Consider the following 22,227-nt stretch of genomic DNA (forward strand, 5'->3'; position numbering starts at 1 on the left):
ATATATATATATATATATATATATATATATATATATATATATATATATATATATATATATATATATATATATATATACACACACACACATACACACACTTTTTATTTATTTATATTTTTTAATTTAAAAAGTTTGGGATCAGTAAGATTTAGAAATGAGTAATTTTACTTTGTTACAAAAGATTTATTATTTCAAATAAATGCTGTTCTTTTGAACTTTCCATTCAAATCCTGTTAAATATCAGTCTCCACAAATAGCATAAAAAAATAAGCGAATTTGCTTTAACATTAAAATAGTTGCTTAAAATATTTGCCGTTACAGGAGGAATAAATTACATTAAAAAAAAAACTTTAAAATCGAAAACTAATATTTTAAATATTTTTTTCCCCATATATTAAATAAATGGCATCTTGGAGAGCATAACAGATTTTTCAAAAACATTTGAAAAATCTTAAATTCCAAATTTTTGGACTGTAGTGTATCAGGAATTTTATAGACCTCCTTGTTACTGACCAATTAGAACACAGGGCAGAAATACACATTTTTCAAAAGTCTTTTGAGAATTACAGATTTTGAAGAACGGATGTTAAACATTTGGGTCAAATGTTCTTGTACACAAGCCAAAACAGCCTTCAACAAAAACAACTAAATAAAGAAGTCATTTTGTGATTTTATCCTCTATATCCAATCACCGGAAGGTCTCTCATTTACATTGATCCCATCACTCCTGTTAAACAATACCAGGCCGTTGAGATCGAGGGGGGATGCGTTTAGTCTTGTCACTGTCGCCTCAGCTGGGCTCATGAAAAAGAGGCTTGAGCAACGTCCAACGTTTCATTCACCATCTCATCTCTTGGTGTTTAATCAACAAAGCTACGGCACAGAGCCTCCACTCAATACAAAACATCCTCTCACACATCCGCAAAACCAAAGCAGCAATAACAGGGCTACAGAAACTGCCCAGGGCCCTGCACGGTCGCCAAGAACGCCAACCGCACATTGACAAAGCGATTCAGCATCGGAGCCCGGGGTGCTGTATTCAGAAGAACCGGGGGAAGGGCAGATGCTCTCATTTTAATGCCATTCAACGCATAGACGAGTATTCTTTACAAGGCCTTACATTTTTAATGCCACTCGGATGGGTTGAGCCGTGACCGCTACCTCAATGTGATTGAAGATCTGGGTTTGGACTGTAGCCTAAAAGATCCCAGTAATAAAAGACTCATCTTCATCTCAGGAAACTGCTAGCTGTCTTTTGTTCAATTATTTTGTTAGTTCACAAAAGTATAACAACAGATTGCCTTGTTGTAATGATATTTGTGACCCTGGACCACAAAACCAGTCATAAGGGTTAATATTGAATTTATTCATCATCTGAAAGCTGAATAAATAAGCTTATATGACAATATTTGGCCGAGATACAACTATTTGAATATCTGGAATCTGAGGGTGCAGATCTAAATACTGAGAAAATCACCTTTAAAGTTGTCAAAATGAAGTTCTTAGCAATGCATATTACTAATCAAAAATTAAGTTTTTATATATTTACGGTCGGAAATTTACAAAATATCTTCATGGAACATGATCTTTACTTAATATCCTAATGATTTTTGGCATAAAAGAAAAATTTGTAATTTTGACCCATACAATGTTTTTTTGGCTATTGCTACAAATATACCCCAGCGACTTAAGACTTTTGTAGTCCAGGGTCACATTTAAGCTGTACTATGCCTTTATTGGGGCAAAATTGTATTTATACCGGAATCACAGTTGCAGAAATTATTCACGAACCCAAATATTACTTTGACAATTTGCTAATAAAAAAATAAATAAAAAAAACACACACCATGTGCCCAACTACTTAAAAACAAGACTCGTATTTGTAACTATTGTATTTTTTGTTACATTTAAAAAATAAAACATTTATAAAGTAATGATTCATATTTAAATTTTTTCTTTAATTTAACAAAAGTGCTGATTATGTAACGTTACATGCAACACTGGTCTTATCTCACCAACACCCTGATACTCTAATATATTGTAGTTTGTGATAAGCAGGATCCAAATTCTTCGCTATTACGTAAGATTCAGCTATTTAAAAATAATTGCAATTATGAGCCTCAAGATCTCACTTCTCTTGGAACTCTGTTTCCTGGTGCAGGAGAACAAGGACAACATGTTTTCCGTGTCTCTGCGGTTGTGTCCACTCTCTGCATTATTTACAGGAGAGTGTTGGATACAGTGGCTTAAAACCTCAGCAATGCACTAACAGCTCAGATGGAAAAACAAGATACATGCCAATGCACAGACACATACACACTCAATGTTAACATGTAAGGAAAACATCCTCTTTGTTCTTCATGTCTGTGCAAGCAGCCCAGGTTAAAGGCATGTTGCCGTTTTTGTTAAAGACCTCTTCGGCTGTGTCAAGTCCGAGCCTGTCTGAACTACAAAGAACTAGTCCAGGTTAAAACACACAGGAGTGCAATATAAACCATTACTGCTACACTAGACAGTGAAGGCCAGGCAGCAAAGCCAGGAGAGTCACTTACTTACACACGCACACACACACACACACACACACACAGTAAGCATGACATCTTCCTTTACACAGGAATCCCACCCATATCTCATTGTAATTTCCATAATAACTACATGCTTTATGCACTCTAAACAAAAAGAAGTATACAATACTTCTTATGAGAATATACAATGAATGTTCCAGAACAACAGTTAAAAACATAGAACTAAGCCACATGTTATTAGTCAATTCATCCATTGTCCATATTACTTTTGCATTTAAGTCATACAATAGATCAAATACTACTGACTTTCATTACATGGACTAAACCAGTTGAAACTTATTTTGCATGTACTGTTCTTTTAAGATAATTAATCAGACTCTGGGATCAAACATCGATCTGTATTCGCAAAGCTCAGATCCTTAACCATAAAGCCACATTATTAAAATAGTGTTTTATACAAAACAGATTGTTCTGTAGCAAAGCAGCTTCACAGAAATAAACAGGAAAATAACAATGTTGCAAAATTCATCTGTTAGCCTGTAAATTGACTTTAATTTAAAATAACTATAAAGCAACTCTAGAGAAGACAATTCATTATTTAGTTCAATGTTATTCAAATTAGTTCAATAACAGGATAAAAGTGTTGTAAAGTTTATGAGTTACAAAACATTCAATTTAGCTATAAAGCAGTTCCACAGAACACAATAATACCATTAAGCCACAACATACACATGGATTGCTTCTCTGATCTTCATCACACAAAACTACGCACCAGCTCATTATTTACACACTCACAACACACACAAACAACTTAACGAATAAACTCCCAAATGGCTTATTAACATTGCACATGGTTGAGTGTCATGAGGGCGCTGTAACCGTGTGTGTGTGTGTGTGTGTGTGTGTGTGTGAGAGGTACGCAGACATGTGGTCTGGCTCCAGCTATATGGACAAATGTGAACAGTGCCATATCAATTATACAATCACACCAACTGCTAACTAAAAGGCCAGCTGTGTGTGTGTGTGCGCGTTCTATCAGAGTAGACTGTGTGTGTTCATGCACTAACATTTGATATCTTATCTGCGCTTTACAGAATCTCCATCTGTTAGGCTGGAAGAATACAAATCAGAAACAAGCACAAGCACACACACACACACACACAGCCCCCTACTCCAGTAACAAACGGGCAACAAGTGGGTCAAATTCTCTACATTCCAGTGCCCATCTTTTTAACAGTTTAACTGAATGTATATCAGATTATTGTGGTCTGAAACAGAACAAAAATAAAATGAGGCCACTAAAGTTCAGAGACTTTCTTTAAAAGAGTCTTTAAAAACACGCTGATCAGATCCTCTGAATTGTATAACTGCAGTGTGTTACTGATTATGGGGTATGATTTTACAATCTTCTATTTTCAATCTCAGTGATGATATCGAAGAGTAAAACGTTTCTGGACTTGGTGCCCAGCAAAACCACAGTAGTTGGACACACAAGACAACAACTACACCAGACGTATATAGACAGATGGTTACTAAATAATCATAGGGAGTAAAATTGTTATGACAACCCCTGTGAAGTCAACCAGAAGAGTGAGAAAATATAATGTAAACTGGTGCAAACACTGCAAAAATGTCACAAATATTAGAAGTGTTTGCAAGCAAAACTATTACAGCTCATACGGTTAACCCTATTGCAAGTACACTACAAAAGTGGTTTAATTATTAATATTTAGCAAGGATGCATTAAGCACAAAAACGGTTTTCAACATCAATGATAAATGCTTCTTAAGCAGCAAATCAGCATATCAAAATGATTTCTGAAGGATCATGTGATACTGAAGACTGGAGTAATGATGTTGAAAATTCAGCTTTGCATAACAGGAATAAATTACATTTTATAATATATTCAAACACTAACGGTAATAAAAATGGTGTAACCAGTCCTACGCCAATTTTGTTATGATGTCTCATATTGTGGGTGAGCTGTTACTTAAAAAGCTATTTTGAAAGGAGGACCCATGCCATATGTAGGTACCAGTGTGAGCTCTTTTGATTTGGGCAACCACCCAGAACACCCTAGCAACTGCACAGCAACATGCTAAAAATCTCTCACCTTAGCAACTGCATAGGAATGCCCTGGCTTCGATCCACAACAGCCTGACAATTGTGACGGCAAATTTTGCTTGGGCAAACACCATTCAAATTTCATTCAGAAAAAGTTCAAAATATCGATTTAAAAAATAATAAAAGAACACACTTAATATCATATATCAAATCATACACACTCTGCCAAAAGATATAGCTTTATGCACATAAATCCGCTATTATAGAAAGTCACACCCCACATACTCGTAATAGCAGACATACAGTGTGTTCTTGGATGCCACCCTACAAATAGTAAAGCAAGTAGCCTACACTTTGCAGCACTCAGGTATATCTGTTGTAGTTTGACCCTTATTAAAGCTGCTTTCAGTTCTTTCAGCAACATAAAAGCAAAGCTCAGCTAAATGAAACTCATATTTCAGCATCTGATTCAGCACCTAACATTTTCCATTCACACTAAACTCAATTCAATTGACAGTGTCTTATACGGTCTAGCCCGAGGTCATAGTTAAACTGACAGCACACCAGTCTAGATTTAATAAGCAAATATCTTCCGATGTGCCATTACTTGCATACACAGTGAACTTTTGGGTCCATAATGAGCTTTCACAGCTAAGACAGAACTCTGATCACTGCGCATATTGACAGGCTTGAAGCAAAGCTTTGAATGTGAAACAACCCATTGGTGCCAGTCCAACTGGCTTCTGGAAGTTGGCATAAAACCAGACTGGTGCCAAAAGTCGCCCATATGAGCATGGGTGAAACTGTTACAAACCGTTGACCAACAAACAATATGCTTCTCACGATCTGAGAGTGCAAAAAAGGAGGGGGGGAGTTTACGTTCAAATTCAGGTTCGCATTTTAACTTGAAAAATCAATGAATTGTGGGAAAGTTTAACATATAACCAAACACAGATTTCAGATCACAGCATTGTGACACACTTTTACAATAAGAACAGTATGATAAATGGAAATCTACTCCTGAATTTAAATATCAAGACCATAAAAACTTAAAACATACCAATTAAAAAGCTGAAATCTACATACAAAACATAATCAGAACAGGGATGTTTTAACCCAAAAGGCTACTAATTAAAAGTGCTCTTCTGCCATAGAAGAACCATTTTGGGTTCCCCAAAGAACCTTTCAATGAACAGTTCTTAAAAGAACATTTTCCTTAGTGTGAAGAACATAAAAAACTAAAGAAGCTTTTTCCATTATGAAGAACCTTTTGTGGAATGGAAAGGTTCTATGGATGTTAAAGGTTCTTCTTGGAACCACCAATGTCAATAAAGAACCTTTATTTTTGAGAATCGACGTGAAGTTAATTTCCTGAGTTTATTGAATTCTGTATATGAATACATTTAACAAACATAAATACACCAGAAAAGCCCAGAAAAACAAAACAGCACTTCAAACTGGACACATTGGACCTGGTTCGATAGATTTACCCGTTTAGTCTCCTACCTGTCACCACTTTCAGTTGCAGCCATAGTCTGGTAATGTCCTGGCAGAGCAGGGACACTCGGTTGAGCTCCATCCTGCTCAGAGTGCACCTTTCCCGGCCACCCTCCTGTCTCAGGTACCTCTATCTCTGGGGCTTCATCCTCCTGCAGGACTCACGTAAGCTGCCACGCATAACTATCCGTCAGCGCACTTCACATATCCTCATCTCCAACACACACAAACTCCACCGGCATCAGGTTACTCTGCCCCACACACACACACGTGCAGGTGGAAGCAACAGACGGTGGAGTTAAAGGGAGGAAAAGCCCTGGGGCAGCCGCTTAAACAAACCAGAATGCAATTCTGTAGCGACCTGTGTGTGTGCGTGAGTGAGTGCATAAGCTCTGACATACGCACACACACTCTAATCGTCCTGCCTCTAACAGGTTTGAGAGCGAGAGAGGGAAAGAGGGATGGGGGGATGACAGCAGTTTTTTCTGTTTGTTACTCTGCCAGGGCCCTGTGGATTAATAATAGACAGCCAATCAAAATACTGGGGCCGGACTGAGAGGCGGAGCACATAAACTACATTACTCCATCTATCATGATACTCAAGTCTATTACACTATACTGCACATAAAATATGTTCATTATTACAATAATTGGGATATTTAGTCAGCTGTATTTTTCCCTTTTAATAATTGCTTTAATGGTGTAATGTATTTTTTAAAATTGTTTTAATGTAATTAACTTGTTATATTTTATTTATTTGCACTATTGTTATTTCACTTCGTTTGACACTATACTGTGAAAAAGCAAATGCATAGGTTTTGCCATCCATGCCAATAAGAAACAAATAAATAAAATAAATACATTTATTATAATAACAAGGCAACAAAATTATGACATTAATGTTCATTGTTCGAATTATTCCAATAGTTAGTCTAATTTTTAATCTTCAATTTACCCCTTTTAATAGCTCTTTTTAGTTTTTTTATATAATTTCATCAATATTTATTACAAAAAAATTATCAAGACACCGTCAAAAAATTTTTTGTAACTAAAGTAGTTTTTTTTTTACAACTGTTTTGTTTAATGCTCACTATTGTTATTTTACAATTTAGCAAATGTACATAAAAACAAAATTACATGAAAAAGTGAGTATATGATCATTAATTAATCATTAAGAAATGCTTTTGAAGTACTTTTCATTATTAGTTAATGTAACTAACAATTGTAACATAGATATATAAAAATCTATATTACAAATATATATATATATTTTTTTTACTCTGCACTGTGTACTGTCATACAGAGCTGCAGGGATGCCACACACACCCAGTTCAACATATTTTATATGAGAACCCAAGCAATCCATAAGAGCAGAGTGAAAGGCGCTGTACGTCTGCATTCACAAAGAGCCTGGGAAAAAGACACACACACCACCTGTTTGTGGCTGGAGTCTGTGCAGAGATAGAGTCTGCTGCTGTGAATTAAACAGCTCTATAGTTCTGCAAAGCCTTTGATGGAACTCAAAACCTTTCAGCTTGAGAGAGAGAGAGAGAGAGAGAGAGAGAGAGAGAGAGAGAGAGAGCTATCAATGGAAACAAAACAGATTTAGACGCATCAAAATGACTTTTTTATGCTTATAAAATAGTAGAACATCAGCAAAGACTGCCAATGTTAGATAAATAAAGTGTCTAAATATATTCTCCAGTTTAAGTTTTTTTGTGAGTACTCTATTCTTAGAGCACCACGGTTCCTTATAAAACGACACCATGTCATGCATTTTGATGCGCTACACACTATTTTCAGACAATATCACAGATAAGTTTACAGAAAGGTATATCTGGGTTGGTGCTGTCTGGTGACTTTTGTGATACGCAATCTTCAGCTCAAGGCTCTCTCACAGCCTGAAGGTCCCAGGCCGCATACAACAGGAGGACTTTAAAATGCAGGTTAAGTTCTAGACACTCTCGCTGGAAATCCCCTGGCTCTCTTCTCTTAGATCTTGTGTCCGGCTATATATACCCACTACATGCTTGTCTGAGACACTCACACACTACATATTATTTAAGAGAGACAGGGCTTCACTTTTATAAAAGACAAACACAATGCCCCTTTCTGTGCTTGATCATTAACACTATGCCACTGAGCTAGATCCTCTGGGCTCAACTGTATAACAGCTCTAAATGTACACAGTTACATAACATACACAGTTAAATAACCAAGTATAAACCATTATTTTGTAAACTTCATAGCCCAAGTAGCATCAATGTAGTCCAATTTAGTCTATATTGTATATTAAGAATATATTTTATTGATTTGTATTATAATAATATTAACGTTGTTATTAATAAAAAAATTACATAAATGAATAAATAAATGGTACTTAAATTAACTCTTTTTTTTAATTAATCTAAAATTGTAACTGTTAATTCTTTAATTAAACTTGCATAAACTAAAGTCAGTAAAATAAGAGCCTGTTATTGGTTGAAGTGGTCTGATAATCTGATTATTATGTAGTGCAATGTTTGTAGGTTCTTACTAACAAAAACTTTTGAAGTTAACTAAAACTAAAATATGTTTGTTAACTGAAATTAAGCAGAAATAAACAAAACCTTTTGAAGCTCTAAAATTACTAACTGGAAGCAAATAAAAACTGAACTTAAACTAAACACTGAAATTAGAAATTAAAATCAAAATGAAAACAGCATAAAAAATAAAAGCAAATTCAATGCAAATAGTATATAAATAATACCAACATTAATAATAATAACACTGTAGTGTAGACATTGAGTTGATCATTAAGCACGGTGTGATTTTCCATTTATGAGGAAATGAGGTTATAAACTAACTTGAAAGGAGAAATGAACCTTCAATGTTTGTTCTAGTTGAAGAATCAAACTCACTTTGCTGGCCTTTAGTCTCCCATCATTTTTACTCCAATAGCTTAGCTCACCCTTACTGCACTTATGCCATACCCCAGGAAACATTATTAAAAGTGTTTAATAACGCTGAGCGAGTTTGGATCTGTCTGACTAAGCAGTCAAATCCTGTTCTACCCTTCACACGTGTCCTGATTATTCATGACTCATTAAAACTGCACCTTGTCCGTCTAACAAACAATTTAAAGTATCGACTGTATGTGAGATCGATACAAATAAGTGCCTATGTAGAATATATTTAACTTAATGAACTGCTATCCTTGTGATCTGCATTTCTAAAAGGCCTTTTCCATGCTGGGCTAGAATCAAAATCTCAAAACAAGATGATATCAGTCAGTAGTACAAGCTATCAACTTAACGAACTGGAGTATAATCAGTTATATTTGCTATAACTGCAATTTCTGAAGTCAAGCTCTATGCTTGCCTTATTAGTAGCGGCACTCATTGCTTATGAGAAATAATGCACAACCAGTTCAAATTGAACTGTGATAAAACTGTAAAGCTGATTTCATATCAACAGTCTGCTGAACATATACCGGCAGACGAGAGTAAAAATAGACTCCAGTCCTATTGATTCAGATAAATATAGAGTCTAGAGGGACAGGATGCATGTGGCCATCTTTCATAATTCTACAGCGCTGCAGCAGCTGTAATGAGGAAAGCAGGAGTGTGTTTCTGTAACTTCGGTCACACATCCTGTTTCTGGCAGGCTCTGGTTCTCCCTGAGCCATTCAGCAGAAAATGAAACCCATACTTCATATGCTAAAATAACAGGATTGTGTGTAAATTATGTAACATACTGTGCATCCAACAAATCCAGTGATTAACTAACATCATATTTGCTCTCGTAGAGGTGACCTGCCCCTTTACTAAACATATACAGCAAAACAAATACAGCCTCGGATATGTATATTGTAGTATCCCTTTTAAAATGCTGAATTCCTTTGAAATTCATGACTTTTACAGTAAATGTAAAAGTAAACTCAAGAATCACCTTACTATGAAAAAAGGTGAACTGGGTTTAAGTATTACAAGCTAACCGACATATTTTCAGCATGATGACATGCTAACAATATTATTATCCATATTATTATTTTAAACAATTTGGTTTATTTTACCTTATTTATTGTTATTATTATAATACAAATAATATATATTGTTTAACAATTTTACTTTATTATATAATATTATCAGGCATGTGTGTAGGGGGGTGCTTTGGGGGCTTAAGCCCCTGCAAATATCTGTAAATATATTAGAAACATTACATGAAAATTCAGTGCACAAAAGTGAACTCACATTTGAAGTTCTTGTCAATATAAACATGGATCTTTAAATGTTCTAACAGTTTCAAGGGCTTGTTTGGTCATTCTGTATTTTAAAAAATGCTAAAACTTATTTTTGCTGCTGTATTGAAAATGTAATGTGTTTGTGTGACATGTTATACATGCAGATTATACAATAAAGCCTGCACTTTTAACAATTTTACTTTATTATATAATATTATCAGGCATGTGTGTAGGGGGGTGCTTTGGGGGCTTAAGCCCCTGCAAATATATTAGAAACATTACATGAAAAATCAGTGCACAAAAGTGAACTCACATTTGAAGTTCTTGTCAATATAAACATGGATCTTTAAATGTTCTAACAGTTTCAAGGGCTTGTTTGGTCATTCTGTATTTTAAAAAATGCTAAAACTTATTTTTGCTGCTGTATTGAAAATTTAATGTGTTTGTGTGACATGTTATACATGCAGATTATACAATAAAGTTGTCCGCACACTGGAAAAATACAATCAGACTAAACAAGGTCTATCAAAAATACATTTTATTTATTTAAAAGTGAAAACGTGACAAAAGTGCAAGGTGTCTTAAAAGCCTTCTCACATAAGATTTGCATTTAGCAAACAATGACGATCCAATGAGCCAATCAATTCCCGATGAACAAAATTAAGTCCCACCCTAAATTTTTTTCTTGTTTCACTCAGAATCAGATAGACTTCACAATAGGGAAGAAAAGACTATCGCCAATTCAGTTTCATGCAGACATTAAATCTGAATTAAAACTGTCATTATTTGCTTACTCTCATGCCGTTCCAAACAGTCCCTGCATAAAAAAATCTCGTAAAAAAATAATACATCACAGGTGAGAAATTAGTAAAAAAATCACCCTAAAATTAATAATATTTTTGCAGGGGGTTCAGCTTTAAGACTGGATGGCTGAACAGAAAGAAAAAAATAACAGCAAAGGAAATTTTATATTATAAGCATTGATGTATTACAAAATTATATTTTTTTACTGTCCTAAATCCATACACAAGAGAACAGAAGTCAAAACATCATGGCAAATTATTAAATTTTTTGTGTGTAAACAAGTGAAAAAATACTCAGTGCTATTCAAATGAGAGTTATAATTTAAGATCAACTTCTCTGTTCAAACTACATATGATAAGAGAAACCACAATAATAGACACAAAAATAATAGAATCAATTTACTGTAAAACCTCACTCAAGAGGAAGAACCAAGTGCAAATCGAGAAATAATCATGGCAGCTGATTGTGGCAAAATGTTGACTCATCGACCACATGCAACGCTGCATAAAATCACCATGCAACACAACAATAGCGAGAGGAAACATCCTCTAAAGATTTCCTCTAAAATGACAATGATATTTATGCCTCTAATATTTGCATCGCCAAAAATTATCCACAAAACAAGAGATTTGCCCCAGCAAACACACACTACTGCAGGTGCTGCCAAAACAAGGACGAACTCAGCAAGAGTAGCAACCATGATGAGGAAATGGAGGCCAGTGGCTCTAATACACACTGACAGTGAAGCCAAAGGGGGAAGACACTCATAAAGTCAATGAAAAATTATGATGTGAGGAGATAATGGAGGCTGTAGGCCCAAACAGAATCTGCAAGAGTAGATTCCTGCAGAATTCAAAAACATGCCATTCATCATATGCCACAATTTGTATATATTGTAATGTGTATACAGTATATAATATATTTTACATAATCATTTATACAAAGACTGTTTTTAAGTTAATTTCAATATTCAAAAACAGAAAATCCTCTTAATGACCTCTAACGCTCATAGTTAAGTCTGCTTTTGAACTGTCAGTGCAGGTCTCTGAAAATAGTAAAACCCTTGCAATAAGAGATTTGCTAGAGTAAACCTACACTACAACATGAGCCGTTTCAACAATACAAAGTACTGCTGAGTATATAAACGCAGTGAGAGCAGACGTTTTCTCAGAGCAAACAAATATGAGGAGAAGGCTGATGTAACCCACACTAACAGCACAATCAAAGAGAGGAGGTCATCACCAGTCTGCAATGCATTGATTGATAAATCGTACTATACTGTACAGTGTATTAGTACTGATCACCTAGCATTGATGCATATACAAAATCAACTCTTACATGATTCACTCATGGGTTTATTTAACAGTGTGGCCTTGTATATGTACAACTGCAGCTCTCAACAAAGTGTGTTCATTGGCAGTTTGTTACTGCATTGCCTCTGCTCCCATGAGAGATGACACCTTAACTTCAGTCTCTGGTGATCAGCAGTACAAATTAACGCACAAGCATACAGCTCATCTGAGTGGCTTAAACAGTAGAACTCTACAGCAACATGGTGGATGCTCAGAGCCAAAATGGCTGCCTCTGTTTCATCAACATAAGGTTGGGCTTTGTAAACCAGGCAAGCTCATCCAGTGTAAACAGCCAAACCTAGAGCAATTTAAGATCAACCGTGTCCTCATAACACTATAAGCAAACCTCACCAACCCCATAGGCAAATAAAGACATGCTCTTGTGTCCTCTTACCGATTCACAGGCGCATGTGCGTTAGAGGAGAGCTCAGTCTTTTCTTGTTTGATGTTTGTTGTGATGTACCCACTGCAAAGGTTATGCAAAATACTCAAGCAGCACAGAGACAGACAGTCACAGATAGAAGCCATGCTGAAGAACCACACCCACAGAGGAACATGCCAGCAGGTGCATCTAATTACAGCATCCTGTCTACAGACGTTTGACAGTCTTATGACAAATGCAATGTCAGATGCTTCGCATTTGAACTTTGGCTAAGGACACCTAACAAACCTAAGTATAATGCTTGTTATGTCTTTCTGGTTACCTTACCTTTTAAAGGAACAGTCGACACAAACGAATTGTTGTGTACTCACCCTCATATCATTTCAATTCCATATGCTTTTATTTTATTCAGTGAGGCATTGGAAAATCATTGGACGCTGGAAAAAATGTTACTAACCTTGTGCCGCTCAATAATAATTTGCCTTTCTACATAACAAAATATAAAAATAAAACTAATTCAGAACAGTATATAAATAATACTAAAATAGAATTGCTGGTTATTATGGAGCATCATGGTAAGAGATGTAAAATAATTCTTCAAAATTTACTGTTGTCTCATAGGAAAAAAACAGAAGCATACTGGTGTGGAAATTCATGAGGATGAGTAAATAAATAATGATTTTTAATTTAAAATTACATTTAACTGTTGAATTTGAATTTACTTTAGTGAAATGTTGGCTGCTTGATCCATGCAGGGAATTTAAAATACATTCAGCTTTTTAAATCTGACAGCAATAGTGTCACACAATCAGATACTAACAACATGTATTCAAATTGCAGATGTATTATCACCCTGAAAACATCCCATGATACATCACTGCCAACAACATCATGATACAAGTGCTGGGGAAAACAACAAAGTGCCACACAAACACTTCTCATCTTCTCAGCACATGACACAAGAGCAACTTACAATTTAGCCCCTCACAGCAAACAGTGAACCTGAAGAAACTTTCCATTTCCTCTAAAGGGATCTTCACCCAGCTCTTGCAGAGGTGCGTCCCAGTCTCCTCCGTCAGGATCATTTCACCTCCTTCACTTGGTCTCAATCTGCCCTGCTCTTCTTACCTTCCTCAATCATTCTCCCTTTTGCTGTCACATCCTGTCTGTCCTCGCATTGCAAATATTCACTCCCTGAATGATCACAATCTGTCTCTCGCTCTCTGACGCTCTATCTTTCTCTCTCAGGTGTGAGTGCTGCAGTTAGGAACGTGACGCTGTTTCTCAGTCACGCCCATCTGAGATGCACAACAAAGCTGCTCACTCGAACACAAACACATTACACATCTATCTCTTATCTCACCTGTGATTTCAGGCACAAGCATTTATCATCAGATTTTCAAACACATGCACAAAAGAAGAATAGTTTATGTTATTCTTTCGGTAAACATAATGGAGTTCTCAATTATGCTTCATTATGTATTATTTTGAAAAAAAGAGAAAGAAATAAACAAATGGGACTATTTACAAAGTTTCTGTAGCTCAATTGGTTAAGAATGGTGCAGGGATTGGAGTTCCAGGAAACAAACAAACTGGTATAATGTATACTCTAAATGGATAAATGAAAAACTATTAAATAATAATAATAAAAAAACTAAAAAGAATATTTTGCAATAATTAAACATGTGGATTGTTACTTTGAAATGATTTGCAAAATTTGAGAATTTATTATAGGGGTATTTTATAATATCTGAGAAACACTAAGACTCAGTAGTTTGTCTCAATTTGATATTTTTCAAATATTAACAAAACAAATGAATAAACAATTAAGATCGTAAAAAAATAATACATCACAGGTGAGAAATTAGTAAAAAAATCACCCTAAAATTAATAATATTTTTGCAGGGGGTTCAGCTTTAAGACTGGATGGCTGAACAGAAAGAAAAAAATAACAGCAAAGGAAATTTTATATTATAAGCATTGATGTATTACAAAATTATATTTTTTTACTGTCCTAAATCCATACACAAGAGAACAGAAGTCAAAACATCATGGCAAATTATTAAATTTTTTGTGTGTAAACAAGTGAAAAAATACTCAGTGCTATTCAAATGAGAGTTATAATTTAAGATCAACTTCTCTGTTCAAACTACATATGATAAGAGAAACCACAATAATAGACACAAAAATAATAGAATCAATTTACTGTAAAACCTCACTCAAGAGGAAGAACCAAGTGCAAATCGAGAAATAATCATGGCAGCTGATTGTGGCAAAATGTTGACTCATCGACCACATGCAACGCTGCATAAAATCACCATGCAACACAACAATAGCGAGAGGAAACATCCTCTAAAGATTTCCTCTAAAATGACAATGATATTTATGCCTCTAATATTTGCATCGCCAAAAATTATCCACAAAACAAGAGATTTGCCCCAGCAAACACACACTACTGCAGGTGCTGCCAAAACAAGGACGAACTCAGCAAGAGTAGCAACCATGATGAGGAAATGGAGGCCAGTGGCTCTAATACACACTGACAGTGAAGCCAAAGGGGGAAGACACTCATAAAGTCAATGAAAAATTATGATGTGAGGAGATAATGGAGGCTGTAGGCCCAAACAGAATCTGCAAGAGTAGATTCCTGCAGAATTCAAAAACATGCCATTCATCATATGCCACAATTTGTATATATTGTAATGTGTATACAGTATATAATATATTTTACATAATCATTTATACAAAGACTGTTTTTAAGTTAATTTCAATATTCAAAAACAGAAAATCCTCTTAATGACCTCTAACGCTCATAGTTAAGTCTGCTTTTGAACTGTCAGTGCAGGTCTCTGAAAATAGTAAAACCCTTGCAATAAGAGATTTGCTAGAGTAAACCTACACTACAACATGAGCCGTTTCAACAATACAAAGTACTGCTGAGTATATAAACGCAGTGAGAGCAGACGTTTTCTCAGAGCAAACAAATATGAGGAGAAGGCTGATGTAACCCACACTAACAGCACAATCAAAGAGAGGAGGTCATCACCAGTCTGCAATGCATTGATTGATAAATCGTACTATACTGTACAGTGTATTAGTACTGATCACCTAGCATGGATGCATATACAAAATCAACTCTTACATGATTCACTCATGGGTTTATTTAACAGTGTGGCCTTGTATATGTACAACTGCAGCTCTCAACAAAGTGTGTTCATTGGCAGTTTGTTACTGCATTGCCTCTGCTCCCATGAGAGATGACACCTTAACTCCAGTCTCTGGTGATCAGCAGTACAAATTAACGCACAAGCATACAGCTCATCTGAGTGGCTTAAACAGTAGAACTCTACAGCAACATGGTGGATGCTCAGAGCCAAAATGGCTGCCTCTGTTTCATCAACATAAGGTTGGGCTTTGTAAACCAGGCAAGCTCATCCAGTGTAAACAGCCAAACCTAGAGCAATTTAAGATCAACCGTGTCCTCATAACACTATAAGCAAACCTCACCAACCCCATAGGCAAATAAAGACATGCTCTTGTGTCCTCTTACCGATTCACAGGCGCATGTGCGTTAGAGGAGAGCTCAGTCTTTTCTTGTTTGATGTTTGTTGTGATGTACCCACTGCAAAGGTTATGCAAAATACTCAAGCAGCACAGAGACAGACAGTCACAGATAGAAGCCATGCTGAAGAACCACACCCACAGAGGAACATGCCAGCAGGTGCATCTAATTACAGCATCCTGTCTACAGACGTTTGACAGTCTTATGACAAATGCAATGTCAGATGCTTCGCATTTGAACTTTGGCTAAGGACACCTAACAAACCTAAGTATAATGCTTGTTATGTCTTTCTGGTTACCTTACCTTTTAAAGGAACAGTCGACACAAACGAATTGTTGTGTACTCACCCTCATATCATTTCAATTCCATATGCTTTTATTTTATTCAGTGAGGCATTGGAAAATCATTGGACGCTGGAAAAAATGTTACTAACCTTGTGCCGCTCAATAATAATTTGCCTTTCTACATAACAAAATATAAAAATAAAACTAATTCAGAACAGTATATAAATAATACTAAAATAGAATTGCTGGTTATTATGGAGCATCATGGTAAGAGATGTAAAATAATTCTTCAAAATTTACTGTTGTCTCATAGGAAAAAAACAGAAGCATACTGGTGTGGAAATTCATGAGGATGAGTAAATAAATAATGATTTTTAATTTAAAATTACATTTAACTGTTGAATTTGAATTTACTTTAGTGAAATGTTGGCTGCTTGATCCATGCAGGGAATTTAAAATACATTCAGCTTTTTAAATCTGACAGCAATAGTGTCACACAATCAGATACTAACAACATGTATTCAAATTGCAGATGTATTATCACCCTGAAAACATCCCATGATACATCACTGCCAACAACATCATGATACAAGTGCTGGGGAAAACAACAAAGTGCCACACAAACACTTCTCATCTTCTCAGCACATGACACAAGAGCAACTTACAATTTAGCCCCTCACAGCAAACAGTGAACCTGAAGAAACTTTCCATTTCCTCTAAAGGGATCTTCACCCAGCTCTTGCAGAGGTGCGTCCCAGTCTCCTCCGTCAGGATCATTTCACCTCCTTCACTTGGTCTCAATCTGCCCTGCTCTTCTTACCTTCCTCAATCATTCTCCCTTTTGCTGTCACATCCTGTCTGTCCTCGCATTGCAAATATTCACTCCCTGAATGATCACAATCTGTCTCTCGCTCTCTGACGCTCTATCTTTCTCTCTCAGGTGTGAGTGCTGCAGTTAGGAACGTGACGCTGTTTCTCAGTCACGCCCATCTGAGATGCACAACAAAGCTGCTCACTCGAACACAAACACATTACACATCTATCTCTTATCTCACCTGTGATTTCAGGCACAAGCATTTATCATCAGATTTTCAAACACATGCACAAAAGAAGAATAGTTTATGTTATTCTTTCGGTAAACATAATGGAGTTCTCAATTATGCTTCATTATGTATTATTTTGAAAAAAAGAGAAAGAAATAAACAAATGGGACTATTTACAAAGTTTCTGTAGCTCAATTGGTTAAGAATGGTGCAGGGATTGGAGTTCCAGGAAACAAACAAACTGGTATAATGTATACTCTAAATGGATAAATGAAAAACTATTAAATAATAATAATAAAAAAACTAAAAAGAATATTTTGCAATAATTAAACATGTGGATTGTTACTTTGAAATGATTTGCAAAATTTGAGAATTTATTATAGGGGTATTTTATAATATCTGAGAAACACTAAGACTCAGTAGTTTGTCTCAATTTGATATTTTTCAAATATTAACAAAACAAATGAATAAACAATTAAGATAGTATAGACATCTAATTTTTTATTTTTCTTATGTTGTTAAATTAATATTTATTGCATTGTTTTAGTGTCACAGGTTTTTGTGCACCTATTAATTTGAGCTTCTGATTAACTCCTTACCATCCGTTTAAGGTGGTTGTCAGTATGTTTTAAAGTAAAATTATTATTACAATTATTTCAGTTCCTAAAACACTGAAATTAAATGTACAGTAAAAAACATATCTGTAAAGTTTAAAATGTTGCAGCTATATTTTTACAGTAAACATCTGGCAAACACGGCTGCTGTTTTACTATATATTTAAAAAATGTATGATCCACTGTCATATTTACAATTTAATTTTGTAACATTAATTGTTATAGTTATTTTACATATTATTTAAGATTTTTGCATATAGAGTTATACATGGAAATTTCTGCATGTCAGAGACTTCTCACATAGTCTCAAAGCTCAGTTCAAGATCTCAAAGTTTATCCAAACACATTTACCTTGTTGCAGAGTCTGCGTGTACCTGGTTTGTGTCCTCCCAGGTTTATGGATGAAACAGCACACTGTTTCCATTTCTGATTATCAGGATTTACTTCTCACAGCAAACACAGACGTAAATGGATCCAGCACCGCTTCACCACTCTAACCGCTTGTCCATTATACTTTGACCTCACACAAACCGCTGCAGGTGTAGTTATTAACCATTACCAGACACCATTACAACATACTGGAGAACTCCACGTGGCCATGACTTATATCAAATCTAGATATCAAACTCAAAATATATATTACACACTAAGTATGAGTAACAGAGTATTCATAGTAGACTAAAACTAAAACTTTTTTTTTTACTTCAAATTAAATAAACTTTAACTAAAATAAAATAAAATATAAAAAAGTAATTTTATTTCAGCTAGTTGCCAAGGCAATATTTCTCATTTTCATCTAGTTTAACTTGATGTACTAAAATAGGCTAAGTCAAATTATATTCACCAATTCATAAAAACAGAAACTTTTTAAAATAACAAAAAAACACAACAAAAGTACTAAAACTTTACAATTAAAATGAAATCAGGAAATATAAACAGTATTTCAATGATTAAAAAAAACCCACTGATGAGCGATAGTAACAGTGATGCTTGCCTTAAAAAATGCTACACGCAGACAGTCAAGGAACAATCTGGCTAGAAGCGGCGTATAAACATCATATTCTAATAATAAAAGACTTTGAAAACTTCATGCCAACGCTGGGCCGAGATCAGCCTAAAAAGATAGTCTGCATATGACAGATAATGAAGTCCAAAATAGCTTGTCTGCATATTGCAGATACAGAACAAAAGAGTGTGACAACATCACAAGGATGCTGGGAGTCGTCTCATATTAAACACACAGAAAGTCAAACATCAAAGAGCAAATACACACACAAACACACTCCGACCTAAGCGGCATCCTGTTACAAGCGAGAAACAGACACAGAGCGGCTTAAGATCAGAGATTTACTCACATTTCAGGACGTCTGACATCTGCTCTCCAGTACAGATACCACCACAAGCTGTCCTTGCAGTGCCTTGTTTTTGAGTATGCGTGTATTCCCTAGTTTGTCCGCTGTGGACTACGCAAAGCAAAGCAAAGCAAAGCAATTGTTCAGTTTGTTACGGGCGTATATGTGTGTGAATATCTTTTTTGAGAAGTTGAGATGATACGCTATTTGCCCATGTCTATCAGTCGCTCATGCCATGTGTGTTCCCTAAATATACCAGTCTAGCTCTGTGCTGAGATGCACTGGTTAACTGTGGAAAACAAAACTTTTAGCGCAAAGTGTCTGAGTGAGAGAGAGAAAGAGGATGTGTGTCAGTGCGATCCGGCCAATGGGCCATACACAAGCATCTCAATGATGTGAGAGAAATCCCACGAGGAAACCACACACACACACAAACAAATGCACAAACATTTACTTAAATTGGCCCTAAAAATTATCTGAACACCCAAGAATTTAAGAATTTAATTTCAACAGATAACGTTTTGGGGCCACAGCATGTTCAAGGAATAGTTCCATCCATTCCATTCTTTATTTAAGGCCTGTTCTCGAGAACAATAACTATAAAGATAACTATTTTAGCGTCCACACCAATGGATAATGTTCTGTTTATAATGTTCTGTCGTCTGCTGCTTTAAATGCTTAAGCTCTTTAAAGTCAGGTGGACTTTGATTGGCTATTAATGTCTTTATTGTTTATTAGTTGGAAAAAATTATTTTATAAGTGATTCCAATTCTAATTCCATAGAATTATAACCATATTAAAACTTTATCTTTTCAGTTATAGTTGTCCGGCTTGGTGTGAACGGGCATTTACCCTGATGTCATACCATGCTTGTATATACTTTTCCTTCAAAATGAGATATTTTAAAGAATGTGTGGGTCAATCTTTTCTATGCATTTACAAAATACAAAAAAAACTGAGACTGGAGTTTTCAGACCAAAGACACCATGAAAGTATGATATGTATAAGTATCATAAAGTCCACATGACTTGTGCACTATTTTATTGTCCTTCAAGACAAGACAAATATCCTAAATTTAAGCAATTTTGGTAATTTTATGGTACTTTTGCATTCAGTTCTCATTTTTTTCAAACTGCATGAAAAAGATCAACTGGTACTACATTCTTCAAAATGTTGCAGTTCCTCAGAAGAAGTAAAGTCATATGAGTTTGGGATAACTTGAGGGTAAATAAATGTTGTCAGAAGTTTGATTTTTGGTTGAACTATTCCTTTAACCGCTCACAAAGTGTCCTAAAACTGAATGACTCAGAATCTAACAGAGGCAGTCAGCAATGTTCATCCTGTTTCCTCAGCAAAACCATCTGAAAGCAACTCCACCACACACACACACACACAGATATTCTGGTCTCTCACCGTTCCAGTCCCTCCAGGAGCTCTTGCGGCTGAAGGTTGTGAAAGGAGAGAAGGGGGCCCCCTGTAAGACCGTAGCCGATAGGTTGTAGAGGAGCTGGGTCAGTCGGGACAGGATCCGCTGTGGGGCGTCCTGGCCCTCCCGAAGAAACTCATGCAGAGACATTTAAACTGGTTCCCACATGTACCTAAACCAGTCTTGACTGGCCTCGGCTCGACCTGATGTCTCGGAACCAGCCCAAAACCGATCCGGATTTATCCACATTCGGTCCAGACCGATGCTAAAACAGTCCTGACCGCACCAGGGCAATCTGAACCAAGCAAAACCAATGAAATCCCAAGCCAGGATGAAATGGTCATTCTCTGATCCAAGAGAATGCTGGGAAGACTACAGCAGCCCAGTCCTGGTCTCAGAGGGCTTCCGCTGTCAGATGGGACCCGCAGAGAGAGGCTGCATGCAGACGCATCTCGGACCTCCTGTTTGCAAGGAAACAACCCCGGCATTCATGCACGCTGTCGCAATAAACACACACGTATTCTTGCAGAGGAGAGAAGAAGAGTGGAGGAGAGGGGAGGGAGAGTTTTAGCACAAATCCCCTTCTGCTCTGCTAATTACACACACACACACACAATCACAGACACTAATCTCCAGCATTCTTGTGCGCCACTTATGGGCCAAACTGACTAACTTTCTCTAAACAGAACAGAAATTTTACAATATCCTTTTAAATGATGAAGTATCCTAAAACAAAACATGCTCAACAACAAAAAAAAACATTCTAAGAAAGATTGAAAAACATACTAAATATTTAGTATGAAAATATCAAAATGCACAAAGGCATTGAGTTAGGGAATAAACAAACTCAAATAGAAGTCAATGCAAAGTATTTACCATGATAGAAAAACCAATGTATGTGCGTGTGTGTGATGAGGAGTCAGATGCAGAGAGATGAAGAGAAGGATAAGCCATCTTAAGGTTAGTGTGGAGCACCTGCACACCTATTACAGTCACCTACATTCACCCAAATAAACCAGAGCACAGAATGCAGGGATACATACACTAAATAATGCATGGGACTACAACTAGCAAGCTTCTTTAAGTGGGTTTGTATAATT

General features: G+C 35.9%; 1 protein-coding gene and 2 long non-coding RNA genes across 12 annotated transcripts in view; 2 read left to right on the forward strand and 1 right to left on the reverse strand.

Annotated features, from left to right (window-relative positions):
• The window catches only part of LOC107560985 (guanine nucleotide exchange factor DBS), an 88,648-nt gene extending 67,003 nt beyond the window's left edge, over positions 1-21,645 (reverse strand). For 5 of the 10 annotated variants that reach the window (XM_016245305.1, XM_016245306.1, XM_016245309.1 and 2 more), the window contains exon 1: positions 21,115-21,644. In XM_016245305.1, coding sequence (XP_016100791.1) covers positions 21,115-21,277 — 163 coding nt within the window. In that variant the 5' untranslated portion in view covers positions 21,278-21,644. Of the gene's footprint in view, positions 1-6,095; positions 6,454-19,704; positions 19,757-21,114 lie in introns of those variants that run through there. The other 5 variants (XM_016245308.1, XM_016245307.1, XM_016245313.1 and 2 more) reach the window with 4 other exon arrangements.
• Positions 13,070-14,248, forward strand: LOC107560994 (uncharacterized). The gene is made up of 3 exons (XR_001605791.1): positions 13,070-13,138; positions 13,687-13,901; positions 14,095-14,248. It is a non-coding gene; the product is annotated as an uncharacterized lncRNA (long non-coding RNA).
• LOC107560993 (uncharacterized) lies at positions 16,397-17,787 on the forward strand. Its single transcript, XR_001605790.1, has 3 exons — positions 16,397-16,676; positions 17,225-17,439; positions 17,633-17,787. It is a non-coding gene; the product is annotated as an uncharacterized lncRNA (long non-coding RNA).
• Positions 21,646-22,227: the final 582 nt, after the last annotated feature.

This window comes from Sinocyclocheilus grahami, unplaced genomic scaffold (assembly GCF_001515645.1).
Source record: "Sinocyclocheilus grahami isolate Dianchi unplaced genomic scaffold, SAMN03320097.WGS_v1.1 scaffold750.1, whole genome shotgun sequence".
In the NCBI taxonomy this organism is placed as follows: domain Eukaryota; kingdom Metazoa; phylum Chordata; class Actinopteri; order Cypriniformes; family Cyprinidae; genus Sinocyclocheilus; species Sinocyclocheilus grahami.